Consider the following 13,143-nt stretch of genomic DNA (forward strand, 5'->3'; position numbering starts at 1 on the left):
TACATGTGCACATGTATGCACTCATGACACGCACATTTACGTAAAGCACGCACAGGCAAGAGTGTACGCACACATTCATGGGGGGCTGCAGCGGGACCCCACACCCTGCTGTCACAGAACAAGCCTCGCATCGCGACTGGTCTGGGCCTGCGGTCGGGGAAAGCATCCCACCTACACACACACACACCCTGTGGCTCGATGGGGAGAAGATCATGCCTGTGTTCCCTCATCCCTACCCCTCTCTTTGCAGGATGCTGAGGAGTAACCTGATCAACTGTGTGAGCAATGACACGTTTGCTGGCCTGAGTTCAGTGAGGCTGCTGTCCCTCTATGACAATCGGATCACCACCATCACCCCTGGCGCCTTCACCACCCTTGTCTCCCTGTCTACCATGTAAGTCCCCTGTACCTGCACTGCACACTGACTCTGGGCTCCTCTCCTGCACACCTCTCCCCTGGCAGCTCCCTGCTATGTTTGGCCAAGGTCACCTACCCATTTGTCAACTTAATAACCATTTGCTGGGCTCCCTCCGTGTGCCAGGCACCATTTGGTGCTGAGGATTCACAGACGTGGTCCCTCCTTGCTGGAGCTTATAGCATAGTGAATGATCACAGAACAGAGGTCCACAGTAATAGCAAAACCCAACATAGACTTTGTCAAAGAACACTGGAGTCGTGTTCTGGAAGGTGAGTGGGTGTTAGGTTGTTCAACAGAATGGGAAGTGCATTTTTTTCTATCAGAAGAACATGTGCAGAGGCCCTGTGGTGGATCACTGCAAAGCAGATGTACGAGACAGAGCATGGTCCAACATCGTCATAGCACAGAGTAAGGGAGGATGAGGTGTGAGGCAAGGCAGGAGGGAGGCTAGGGCCAGGTTACAGGCTTGCCGTGGACTATTTTGGTCTCCATCTAAAGCATGTCAGGAAGCCACTGCAAGTTTTAAGCAGGCCAGTGACATGGTCTGACAGGGTTTTAAATGATGTCACTGGCTGCTTAAATGTGTGTCAGAACCAGAATTAGAATCTAGCCTTCTGGACACCTAAACGAGTGCTCCTGCCCAGATAATTCACTGTATTGGCAAAGCGGGCTTTAGAATAGTAAAGTGATGGGATCTAGAGCAAATTTCCTGGGTTCAAACCCTGGCTTTATCTCTTACTAGCTGTGTGGCCTTAGAAAAGTTACTTCCTCTCTGTGTGTTTCAATTGTTCCTTCTGTGTAATCCATCTCATAGGATTGTTATGAGGATTGAATCTGTTAGTATGATTGTTATGAGGATTGAATCTGTAGTTGTAAAATGGACAGGAGAGGTCTGACATATAGACACCACTCAGCATTTATGATTGCACATAGTATTTCCACGTGGCTGCATTAACCTTAGTTGCTGGTTCATCCTTCTCTCTCTCCTTCCCAGTGACTCTTTGAAAGATAGAAGAGAAGGCTTTTGGTTGCATCTCCTATTGTTGCTTCTTATTCCTGTATCCCACCTCACTGGGAATAAAAGCCAAATTATAAATGTCCTGAAGGACCCACACCATCTGGTCCTTCCTAACCTCCCTCCAGGCCAGCGCCGCCCCCGCAAGTCTCCTCACTGGCCCCCATGCCCTAGATCCACTCCCACTACCTGGAAGCGCCTTCCCCTGGCCTCCTTCCAGTCTTTGCTCAAGGTTACCTCACCCTATTCTGCCCCCGTGCCATCCCCTCCAGCTCCTCAGCCCAGCTGTGCTGACCTCTGCAGCGTGGACCATTTCTTAATTGACCATACAACCAGCCTTTGCCTTGCTGATCCGTGCTGTCCACCTCCCATCAGCTGGAATGGGAGTTCCAGAAGGACAGGGATGTGCGGCTCTTCTGTGCACTGCTATGTCCACCATGCCTGTATGTGTGCCTGGCACTGAGTGCCCATCATATACCTGGAGAATCAGGGCATGAATGGAATGAATGAATGACAGCAAGACGGGGGTGGGGCAGGGGGCTAGGAACTGGCACCAGCAGGTTGGTTTATTTGAGCCCACTTTTCACCCCTCCTGTGTGTCTCCGCACTGAGAATCCAGAGACACACAAGATGCCCAGAGAGGTAGAGTCACAACACATCAGGGGAACCAGCTTTGACACGAGAAGAAACTTGCCTGACTTGGCACAGCTGGAGCACATCAGTGTCAGAATTCAAACTCAGGCTGTCTGACTGCCAAGCTCTTAATTTGTCCTGTCTTACCATAGCCACTCAGGGCTGTCTGGCCTCTTAGGTAACCTCCCTAAGCCTTACTTCCTTCCTGCGTGAGATGAGAATAATGTCCCGTCCATCCTCAGGCTCATGGAGTGCTGAGCCTAGTCCCAGTCCTCTAGCAACACTCACCCGCCCACAGCTGCTCTCCTCTTGTCCCTCCACCAAGCCAGTCACCGCATTCCCCAGATACATACACAGTGGCCGTGCTAGTACCGGGCAGGACCCCGGCAACACAGGATGGACAGACAGGTCTGATGCCCACACTGGGGGAGCCGAGAGTCTAAGGAGGGAGGCCAGTATGCGCTCTGTGGGCGCTGTGCCAGCCACATGGGGCAGATGCAACGCCTCATTTCCGTGTAAGCCAGGACTGAAGGAGGAGAGCAAGGAGGCAGCCAGGCAGACAGTAGAGAGAGTCATGCCAGGCGGGGGACCAGCGCCGGTGGGGGTGCTAAGTGTAAGAGAACGTGCTGAGGGGCTAAAGACAGTCCACAGCTGGAGCTCAGCGGAGAAGGGAGGGTGTGGCAGGAGACCACGGTCCTGTCGTCCTCAGAGGTCCAGAGCGAGAGCCTTGCAAAGATCGCCTCAGGATTCTAGAAGAGAGTCTGCATTTCCTTTCCCGGACCTCCTCCCTCCTTCCCCGGAACCCAGAGCAGGCCTCCCTGGAGAGCTGGGCTCCAGGATTGCAGCCCTGGATCCCAAGATCAGCTTCCACGGTAGAAGAGTGGGTCCTAACCACTCAGAGAGGCCCCTTCTTTCTTCCCAGAAACCTCCTGTCCAACCCTTTCAACTGCAACTGCCACCTGGCTTGGCTTGGCAAATGGTTGAGGAAGCGGCGGGTCGTGAGCGGGAACCCCCGGTGCCAAAAGCCATTCTTCCTCAAGGAGATCCCCATCCAGGATGTGGCCATCCAGGACTTTACCTGTGAAGGTGAGGAGGCTGGGCAGGGCAGAAGGGCAGTACCTGAGAAGCCAAGAAGCATATAAGAGAAGAGAGATGCAGCAGGGAACTTAACAGTCAGGACCCCCTGAGATCTGACACGATTCTGGCACCCTCTGGCATACAGCTGTGGCTTTGAAGAGCTCTGCAGGTATGGGGCTAGCCATATGACTCCCTCATGCAAATTAAGGAAAAGGGTCTCTTTCTAAAAGGGGTCTCTTTACTTTTGTCAGAAAAGTATCATAGTACACTGATTTTTTAAAACAAGACACTTTATGGCTATAAGAATACTCTTGTACTAATGTCTTAATCTATCTCATCCACAGCCCAATAGATGATGAGGCACCCTTGTGTAGTACGCAACCTACACAACTGTGCATGAGAGCCCTGGCCCTCAGTTCTCCGGTCTGTGTCATGAGGCTCATATACCCTGAGAAACAGACTTCAAGAGGAGCTCCTGAGAAATTTCTGTCACTGGCTGGGGGGGGGGGGGGGTATGAATACCTGGAGGTCCAAGGCTTTAAGTGCCAGGATTCCCAAGGGCATATTAACATAAATTCAAGCCAGCACAATTTGTACTTGGTCAGCTATAGCTTATCTAAAGACAAATTAACTGGTTAATAGATTAACTAAGGTTAAGGTATAATGGGGGCTGGGGACACATTCACCACCCCAGAGGGACTGTGTCCTTGGAAGGAGTGGAGAAAGGGAGGAGAAAGAGGTAGTAGACAGGGCTATCCACCTACCCTGGGCAGCTCCTTCAGTCAGTTTGGCTTATCCCTGATTCGGTAACCTCTTCCCTATCTAATTCTCTGGTTAATCAAGTTTTTAAAGTCTTCAGGTAACGTTGAGTGTGGCAGCAGAGGGTGCCCTTTTCCCCAACCCAGGCATACGTTCTTTCCCCTTTGCCCATGGAGACCAGCAAGGCTTCTTATTTCTGGTTTGGGCTCCGAGTGGAGGGCTTCCCTTTCCTGAAGACGGCTTGGTCCTTGGCGCCTGGCCTTGCTCACCCCCCCCCCACGAGAAGTTAGTGTACCCCGTGCTCATGCTAGGATCCTCCACAGGCAATGACGAGAGCAGCTGCCAGCTGGGCCCACACTGCCCGGAGCAGTGCGCCTGCGTGGAGACAGTGGTTCGCTGCAGCAACAGGGGACTGCACGCCCTCCCCAAAGGCATTCCCAAAGACGTGACCGAACTGTAAGTACCCCCACCCTCTAATCCCACTACCGCCAGCATTCACCGCACTCCATCTCTAAGGTCTCCAGCATGACTGCCTGGGGTGCCCTTCCTTGAGGGGACCCCAGCACAGTGGCCTCAGAGCCTCCTCCCCAGTGCCCCTGCCTGGCAGGTGACAACCATCAGGCCCTGAGAAGGTTACCGTCTTGTTTTCTAGATCACCCCAAAACCCCTGCTCTGCGCTCTACCTTCCAGGTTCCCCAGCAGTCTCAGTCTGACACCAGAAACAGCCCGGGGTTAATAGTAAGAACATTGCCCAGTAGGCACTGTGGCTTCCAGAGCACTTCTACCAACATGATCCGTGCCCCCCTTACAGCCCCCCACGTCACAGATGAGATCTTAGCCCTGGGTCTTGCTCGTGCTCCACCCAGGAGCCATCTGACTCCACAGCCCGAGCTCCCCACATGAATTCCTTGGCGCTGCTCCTGCCCCAGAAACTCCCACTTACACAAAAGAGGTCTCATTCCCTTCCTGAAGCACTCTTCACGTTGTGGAGGAAGCTGTCTTTCCGCCCCGTGGAGAGCTCAGCCGGTCCGGAGGCAGGGAGGTGTCTCTCAAGTGGCCAGGAGCCCAGACCGCACACGCCGTGTTCTGGCTTCCATTTGGCCACTCATTCACTCAGCACCTGTCTGTTGAGAGCCTGGTGTGTCCTCTGCTCACACTGGGGAGACCCCCACCCATGTGGGACCCCCACTTCACTGTGGAAGGTTGACGTATGCTCAGCCATCTCAGCAGCATGTGCTAGGTGACAGCTATCACGGTGCCACAAAAGAGAGGACAAGGTCACTGTGACATCCTAGAGGAAAGACACTTCCTTTGGGTGTGGAGATCAGAGAATCAGAGAAAGCTTCCCTATGGAGATGAAGCACGAAGGGCCAGGGCAGTGGGGGGGGGGGGGCGCCCCACATGCCCCACGGCAGCTGCTATGGGTTATGGCAGAGCCGGGTCAGGTGTGACCAGGACCCAGAGTGCCAGCGCGGGAAGACACACTTGCCTGCCACTCCCCACCCATATCACAAGTGCACACCGTGTCCCAGACCCCGGACATGCCCCTTCCTCTGAGGCAGCTTAGCATGCACCCTGCCCTCGGACACAAGTGGCAGAAGTGACCCGGACACCAGCAGGGACTGTTCTGTGATTGGCTCTGCCTGTGCTTCCCCGGGGGATCCAGAGTAGGACAGTGACATAGGATAGCAGGTCAATGCCTCGATGTGCATTGTGACTCCCGACATCTCCCAACACTCAGGGAGACGGTGACCTGGGCTGCCCATGCCAGGAAAGGAAAGGAAAGGGAAGGGGGAAGGGGGAAGGGGAAGGGAAGGATAGGATGGGTGCGGGCAGGGAGGGAGGAAAGAAAGAAAAGAGAGAGAGATGGGGAGGGAGGAAGATCGCTAGGTCTTGACAGTCACTGAAACATCCACAACAACCCTGCGTTCAGGCTCTGGTTGTGCTGCTAGAGGTCAGCACGAGCACCACCATGTAGTGCTCCAGACCCGTCCCTCCCCCAGTGCCGTGGGGTGGGGGCCGCAGAAATGACCCAGGTACTCGCCTCCTTCCTAGGCCAGCTGAGTGCCAAGTGACACATGCCAAAGAGGAAAAGAATGCCATGAAAACAGGCCTGTGGATGCTTTTCCCCAAAGCTCATGAAATAGAGATGGAAATAACAAAGATAATTGGCTGTAATGATAAACTCAACTCCTGGGCTTGGGGAAACACAGCTTCCTGCTTTGGAAATGATGGCAGCCCCCTCGGCCAGGCTGGTTTCCAAAGCACACCCAAGATGGCGGCCTTCACCTCTGAGCGCAGACTATTTCCTGGAGGGAAGGAAGTAGGAGGATCTGGGGAGGGTTTCTGAGGAAGGGGTGCAGGGAAACTGATGCTGGAAAAAGTACAAGTCAACAGGCCCCGAAAGCAGTGGCTTGGAGCCTTCGGTTCAAGGACCAGATTCAGTGTTTGGATCCAGTGCTGGTTTCCAGCTCCCTTAGGCATCATTAGTGGTCTCAGGCAGAGCTGCCAATGTACAAAACAATATTAGGTTTCATTCATTGAGAAGCAGAGAAAAAAAGGTCCACAGCATTTCTCCAAAGGGAGGAGGAGTGCTTCCTACCACAGGCACCAGCGAGGTGGTACCGCACGGACGGGAAGTGAGTTTTTCCCTGTCAGGCCTGCTCTCTTCTTGGATGAGGGGCCACCTGAGACCTGCGGCTCTCGCCCTGGCAGGTTCAAGCAGTCCCTGAGGTCAGCATGCCATCCCCCAGCTCTCTCTCAGTGCTGAGAACTAAGAGCCACTCCCTAAGCCTCATCCCCTGTAAGCAGCCAGTCAGGATCAGAAGGCAGCTTGGTCTGATCCCACATGCCATGCTCTTGTCCCCTACCCCAGAAGTTCTTAAATTTGGGGGTCTCAGGACCCCTTTAGGTATTTTTCAAAAGCCGATGAGGACTCTTACTTCCGTTTATGTGGTTATAACTATGACATTTACCATATTGGAAACAACTACTAAGGATTTTTTTTTAAATATACTTATTAATCCATTTAAAAATAACAATTTCTCATTGCATGTTTATATAAACAGCAAAGTTCTGTGGAAAACAAACCAAAAGAAATTTAATTGAGAAAAGGGACATTTTTACAAATGTGGTAGAAGGCAACTGGATTTTTTTTTAATTTTAAAAATTTTTAAATTTTTTACTAACATATAACATATTACTAACCTCAGGAGTACAGGTCTGTGAATCACCAGGTTTACACAGTTCACAGCACTCACCATAGCACATACCTTCCCCAAGGTCCATAACCCCACCACCCTCTCCCTACCCCCCTCCCCACCGGCAACCCTCAGTTTGTGTTGTGACAGTAAGAGTCTCTTATGGTTTGTCTCCCTCCCGATCCTATCTTGTTTGATTTATTCTTTTCCTACCCCCTGACGCCCACATTGCATCTCAACTTCCTCATATCAAGGAGATCATATGATAATTGTCTTTCTCTGATTAATTTATTTTGCTCAGAATAACACCCTCTAGTTCCATCCACATCATCACAAATGGCAAGATTTCATTTCTTTTGATGGCTACATAGTATTCCATTGTGTATATATACCACTTCTTTATCCATTCATCTGTTGATAGACATCTAGGTTCTTTCCATAGTTTGGCTGCTGTGGACATTGCTGCTATAAACATTCAGGTGCACATGCCCCTTCAGATCACTACATTTGTATCTTTAGGGTAAATACCCAGTAGTGCAATTGCTGGGTCATGGGGTAGCTTTATTTTCAACTTTTTGAGGAACTTCCATGCTGTTCTCCAGAGTGGTTGCCCCAGCTTGCATTCCCACCAACAGTGTATGAGGGTTCCCCTTTCTCCTCATCCTTGCCAGCATCTGTCATTTCCTGACTTGTTAATTTTAGCCATTCTGACTGGTGTGAGGTGGTATCTCATTGTGGTTTTGATTTGTATTTCCCTGATGCCGAGTGATGTGGAGCACTTCTTCATGTGTCTGTTGGCCATCTGGATGTCTTCTTTGCAGAAATGTCTGTTCACGTCCTCAGGCAACTGGATTTTTATAACCACTTCAGCATTCCCTGTGTCGTAACATGATGGTTTGGGTCAAGTGCAAGCAGCAAATCTGGCTTCACGTAGTCATGTAGTTGGAAAAGGGAGGATTTTCATAGCCCTTCCAAATAATTGTGAACATTCTTTGATATCACATGGGGTAGTTTCGTAAAGGCTAGTTGTTGTGTGAAACCCAAAGCTGTGTCAGTGGACTTTCTGTCCTATGTTACTTGAATGGCGCTTTCCCCCGTGAATGATCGTGTAACAGTGTGCACAGGTCATTTGGAAGATACTGGTTCACTGAGTTATGTAGAAATTTCTGAGGTTGGCACATTGCATCACACAGTATCAAGAAAGTCATAGTCAGTAACATCACCACAGACCCCCTCAGAAAAGCCTCCCAGGAAAGGAGGGAGACTGCTCAGTGTGGCAGTTACAAGTTTTCTAAACTTTGAATTTTCACTTGGAAGCAAGCTTGAATTTTATCACTGCCAATAAGTATTATTAGTGGTTTTCCTGGAAGTGACAGGCTTCCAGTATTTACTTTTGACACATTGCCAACTAAATACCCATCCTGGAGTGACCTGTTTGCTGGCCATTCTTCAAAGCAGAAATGCTTTATGGAAGATAAGTTTAAAAATGGCTGGTTGAGCTGGTAACTCCATGACACCACAGCTTTTTCTCCAGAAAACCAATGCCGAAATGCTTTGTGCATGTTTCCCATTTTGCCACACAGAATAGTAAAAAGATGTGTGTTCAAGGGTTGATCTTCAGTGCAATTAATAATTTTTCGTGGCTTCACAGACGACATGATTAAATGAAACTGTTGTTTTTTTTTTTTTCTCACCTGCATGTCCTTAGAGGGGAAGAATAATGCCCCCTGTTACCACGTGGTGCCACAGCTACGACTCATACTGAGGTGCAGGCGACTTCGCTGACCCATGCAAATGGAAAACAGTGTTTTAATTGTTATCAAAAAAGTAGTTCTAGTCTCCCAGAGCCCTGAAAAAGTCTAGAGGAGCCCCAGTAGCCCGTAGACCACACCTTTTAAGAACCATTCAAGTAATTACACATGACCCTGCAAGCAATCCAGACCCCCTCTGGAGGGGGACACTAAGGTCCTGATTTAGAAGCAAGCCTGCAAAAGCTTACTGACAGCAGGGCAGAAGCAGACATGTCAGCCCCTGCCCCCCAAGGAAGGTGACACAAATTCAGTCTGCAAAGGTAGGCTGTCGTCAGCTTCAGAAGAGTTCTGTTCTCACTGGGCCATGAGCCTCAGGCTTGCCATTCCAGAAGAACTGAAACCTAAAAAATCTCTTTGCTTGCATTTAAGGGAATGTTTATTAACATCAGACCTTCCTGATTCTGGAAACAAACCTGCGAGTCCACATCTTCCTGAAGGCTAAAGAGGAGAATGAGAATCTAGTGTCAGCAAACCATACCCTCTCCCTCCCCCCATCCCCTGCCATCCTCTCCTGCCTAAAATCCAGGAAATTTTCAAACTGATTTCATGTGAGGACTGTGAGCATGGATTTGTCGTCCCACCACTAACATCCCAAGGAGAGGAGAAGGGAAGGATGACATATCTCCCCCAGGCACCATTGTGGGAGGAGGGGATTTCTGCTGGGGTGTGGAGTCTGGGGACATGGGGGAAGCAGGCTCACAGTAACCCCACATCCACAGTACGGATAGGAGGCTTGAAAGGGTTTGGGGCTTAACCATCAGGGCACAGGCTGAGACACAGCTCTGTGAGACTGTGTATGGCAGGGGGAGATGAGGAGAATGCGCTGCTAGAAGGAGGGGGCGATGACCTGGCCTGGCACTGGTTAGCTCCAGAAGGTCAGAGGATGGGGGTCTGGGGCACAGCCAGCAGCTCAAGTCTAGGGCGATGGAGGTATGTGCTAGAGAAGGGGCAGAGCAATGTAGGAAGTGACAAGCACAGAGGCATGGCAGGGACGTACATGCGCAGGGATAGGGAGGAGTGCAGGCCTTTCTGCCCACCCCAGCCTTTAGGAAGGCAAGGGAAGATGTGTCTGTCCAGCTGCGATCGGCCACAGCCAGCAATCCGAGCGTGTACTGTGTGCCAGGCACTGCGGTGGTTGATTGTTTCCTTTTGTGATCTCATTTAATCCTCCCAGGAATCGTACAAGGCAGGTATCGTTACTCTCATCTTGCAGAGGAGGTCACTGAGGCCCACGAAGGTTGAAGAATTTCTTGAGATCGCACTCCCAGGAAGCAGCAGAGCATCGACATGAGCCCAGGGCGGTCCGACCCCAAGGCCCATCCTTTAGCCACTCAGCTACTCCCATGGGCAGAGGCCTGGGTCCGCATGTGCTCTCTCCCCTGGCCTGGCTCATTGGTGATTTGCAGGAGGCAGTCATGTGTCTCCTTGAGATGCCATGAACATCACCTGCCACCTGCATTGCAGCAGGGAGAAGGCAAACCCAGCACCCCTGCCATGGTGCTAGAGGTGCCTATCTGGTTCCAACTGGGGCCATCCTGACAGCTGTGCCTTGTCTAATAATGCCAGCTGCTGCTTTCTTCATGTACTTGCCGCCTCCCCCCACCCACCCGCGCTGGGCGGTTCCCCGGAGCACTTTAGAGAGCAACTGGCTATATCCTTGCCTTTATCTGGCCCAAGGAGAGGGACAGAGATTGCCTGCAGCCAGCTGAAGGGCAGCTGGCTCTGGGCAGAGCAGCACTTAGGAGTCCAGGCACAAGCCTTGGCACAGAGAAGTCCTCAGCAGATGGCTTCAGTAGGGGATACTTCTAGGCTAGTGGGCAGTCACAGCCATCTGTGGGAGGGCCTGAGGGAAGCGGGAGCACAGGCCACAGGCTCAGAGAAGCCTTCTTCATGCTGTCACATGTTCACTGAATTTATTGTGCCAGATAATGTCACAGGAGCTGGGAGCACAGCAGCTAAGGTGACAGATGAGACCCCTGATATCAGAAACTTAGAATGGGGGGGGGGAGTAAGAAGGCTAGTCAGGAAATTAGGCATTTCAGATAGGACAGAGAATAGTGTTTCCCAGGAAAAGGTGGTGGTGGTGGGACGTGGGAAGCAGTAGAAAGAAAGAAACTGTTTTGAGAAAACCCAAATGTGGAAAGATCTGAAAGTCAAGAGACCAAGAAGACCAGTGATGGAGCAAATAGAATGGAAAGGAGACTGGTGTGTCCTGAAAACTCCAGAAGGATCTGCAGTTCCCGTAGGCTGTGGTGAGGGCTGACTCCTTATCCCAGGGGAGATGAGGGAGCCAAGGAAGAATTTTAAGCAGGAAAGTGACACGATGCAGTTCTCATTTTAGAAACATTACTCTGGAACAAGAATAGAGAATAGACAGCATGGGGATCATTATCTGTTTTCCAATATTCATATGTATTACTGGATGGAGAGAGAGAGAGTGTGTGTGAGTGTGTTCAAAACACTGAAAACCAATGTGCTGAGCACTGCTCCAAGAGCTTTCCACAGAGACTCCTCATAATCACTTCAAGGTGGTGATCATGATAAGCCCCCCCATTTTACAGATGAGATGTACACTCAGAGAGGTTAAGTAAGTTGTCCAGGGTCATACAGCTATTAGCTTGTGGAGCCAGGATGTGAGCCTGGGCTGCCTGACTCCTGAGCTAGAGCCAAGAACATTATCCTAGGCTCCTGGTGGAAACACTGGCCATGAGTGGGGGCTCCTGGAAGGCAGCCGCCCTTCTCCTTCATGATTCAGTAGGTCTGAGAGTTCTTCATGTGACGCCCGTCAGCGCCTCCAAACTCCTAACAGAGAAGGGGAGCATCCATCCGACAGAGCTCTGTGTGGATTTTCATGTGAGGCAGGCACGTCCTTGTGGGCTGGTGCCGGGACTAACACAGAGTGTTTAAATGCAGAGCGACACAAAGGTTGACCCGCTAGAGAGGCTCTGATCGTTCCGAGGCCGGCAGGGCAAGCGTGGCATCTTCTGAAAGCGTCCCTCCGGGCCTGGGCTGCAGGCTGCAGGCAACTTTTCGAGTTCAGAGTCTTCACAAAGGGCTTTGCACAAAGAGAGCTTTCCCGCACAGCCACCTCTGTGTTTGTGAAGTGAAGCCTTTTGATTTCATGTCTTCTGCGCCGCCACACCAGGGTGCCAGGGACCTGGTGCCCTTAGAGTGGGTCCCACACGGGCCCCCCTCAGCCCTGCAGGGCTGCATGCAGCTCTCCCTGCGGACTTCGGGGATTTGCATCACACAGACAATGTTTCCTGCGCCTCAACGGCTGCCAGCCAGCGTCCTGGGGTGCCACAGGGAGCAAACAGACATGGTCCCACCCCACTAATCACAGACTCGCATGTGGAGGTCACAGCGAGGGGGGGCGATGCTGTGAAGAAAATGCACTGAGAGCTTGGACTGAGTAGCCTGTCATGTCCGCAGTGGGTGTGGGGGATGATGTCGGTGAGGCAGTGCTGGAACTGAGCTCTGAGCAGCCGTTGGAGTGAATGAGTGGGGGGTGAGGGGGACACGTGTGTGCCCAGACTTGCCCTCCAAAAGGAGCATGGGACATTCCGGGGGGCAGGGCTGAGGCCAAGGGAGAGTGTGCTGTGGGGTGAACAGCAGAGGGAGGCAGGGCCTGGGACGGTGAATCTCATGGGTCAGCTTGCCTGGGCTGCGGTGCCATGTGTTGCCCAGAAGGTATTTTGTAGGTGCAGTTAAGTAAAGGAGCTTACCCAGAGTAACGTGGATGTAGGCTTCATATAATCCGTAGAAGGCCTTAAAAGCGAAAAATTGGAGTTTTCTGTAGAAGGGGGAATTCTGCCCGAAGATAGTAACACTGAGGTCCTACTTGAGTTTCCGATTTGCTGTCCCTTCTTCCTTAGAGTAAATTCTCTCTCGTGGTGCCCGGGGGGCTGTGGTCGGTTTGGCGGCCAACTCTTGCTTTCGGCTCAGGTCATGATCTCAGGGTCCTGGGACTGAGCCCCACGTGGGTTTCCACACTCAGCGGAGAGTCTGCGTGAGAATCCTCTCCCTCTGCCCCTCTCTGCATGCGTGTGTGCGCGCACGCTCTCTCCCTCTCAAATATTTATTTAAAATTTTAAAAAACAAATTCTCTCTCCTTCTGTATATATATTCATATGTGTGTGTCGTGTGTGTATCTCTCCTATTGGTCTGTTTCTCTAGAGAACCCTGACTGACTTGGGACAGGCCTCAAACAGCTTGGAAGGATTTGGGCAG

The 13,143-nt window shown here is 51.5% G+C and overlaps 1 protein-coding gene across 2 annotated transcripts in view; it reads left to right on the forward strand.

Annotated features, from left to right (window-relative positions):
- Positions 1 to 13,143, forward strand: part of SLIT3 (slit guidance ligand 3) — a gene marked incomplete at its 5' end in the record, with an annotated part of 594,733 nt that overhangs the window by 525,281 nt on the left and 56,309 nt on the right. For both annotated transcript variants that reach the window (XM_082724113.1, XM_082724112.1), the window contains 3 exons: positions 251 to 394; positions 2,989 to 3,152; positions 4,226 to 4,358. In XM_082724113.1, coding sequence (XP_082580239.1) covers positions 251 to 394; positions 2,989 to 3,152; positions 4,226 to 4,358 — 441 coding nt within the window. The remainder of the gene's footprint in view (positions 1 to 250; positions 395 to 2,988; positions 3,153 to 4,225; positions 4,359 to 13,143) is intronic.

This window comes from Mustela nivalis (assembly GCF_964662115.1).
Source record: "Mustela nivalis genome assembly, chromosome: 3".
Lineage (NCBI taxonomy): Eukaryota > Metazoa > Chordata > Mammalia > Carnivora > Mustelidae > Mustela > Mustela nivalis.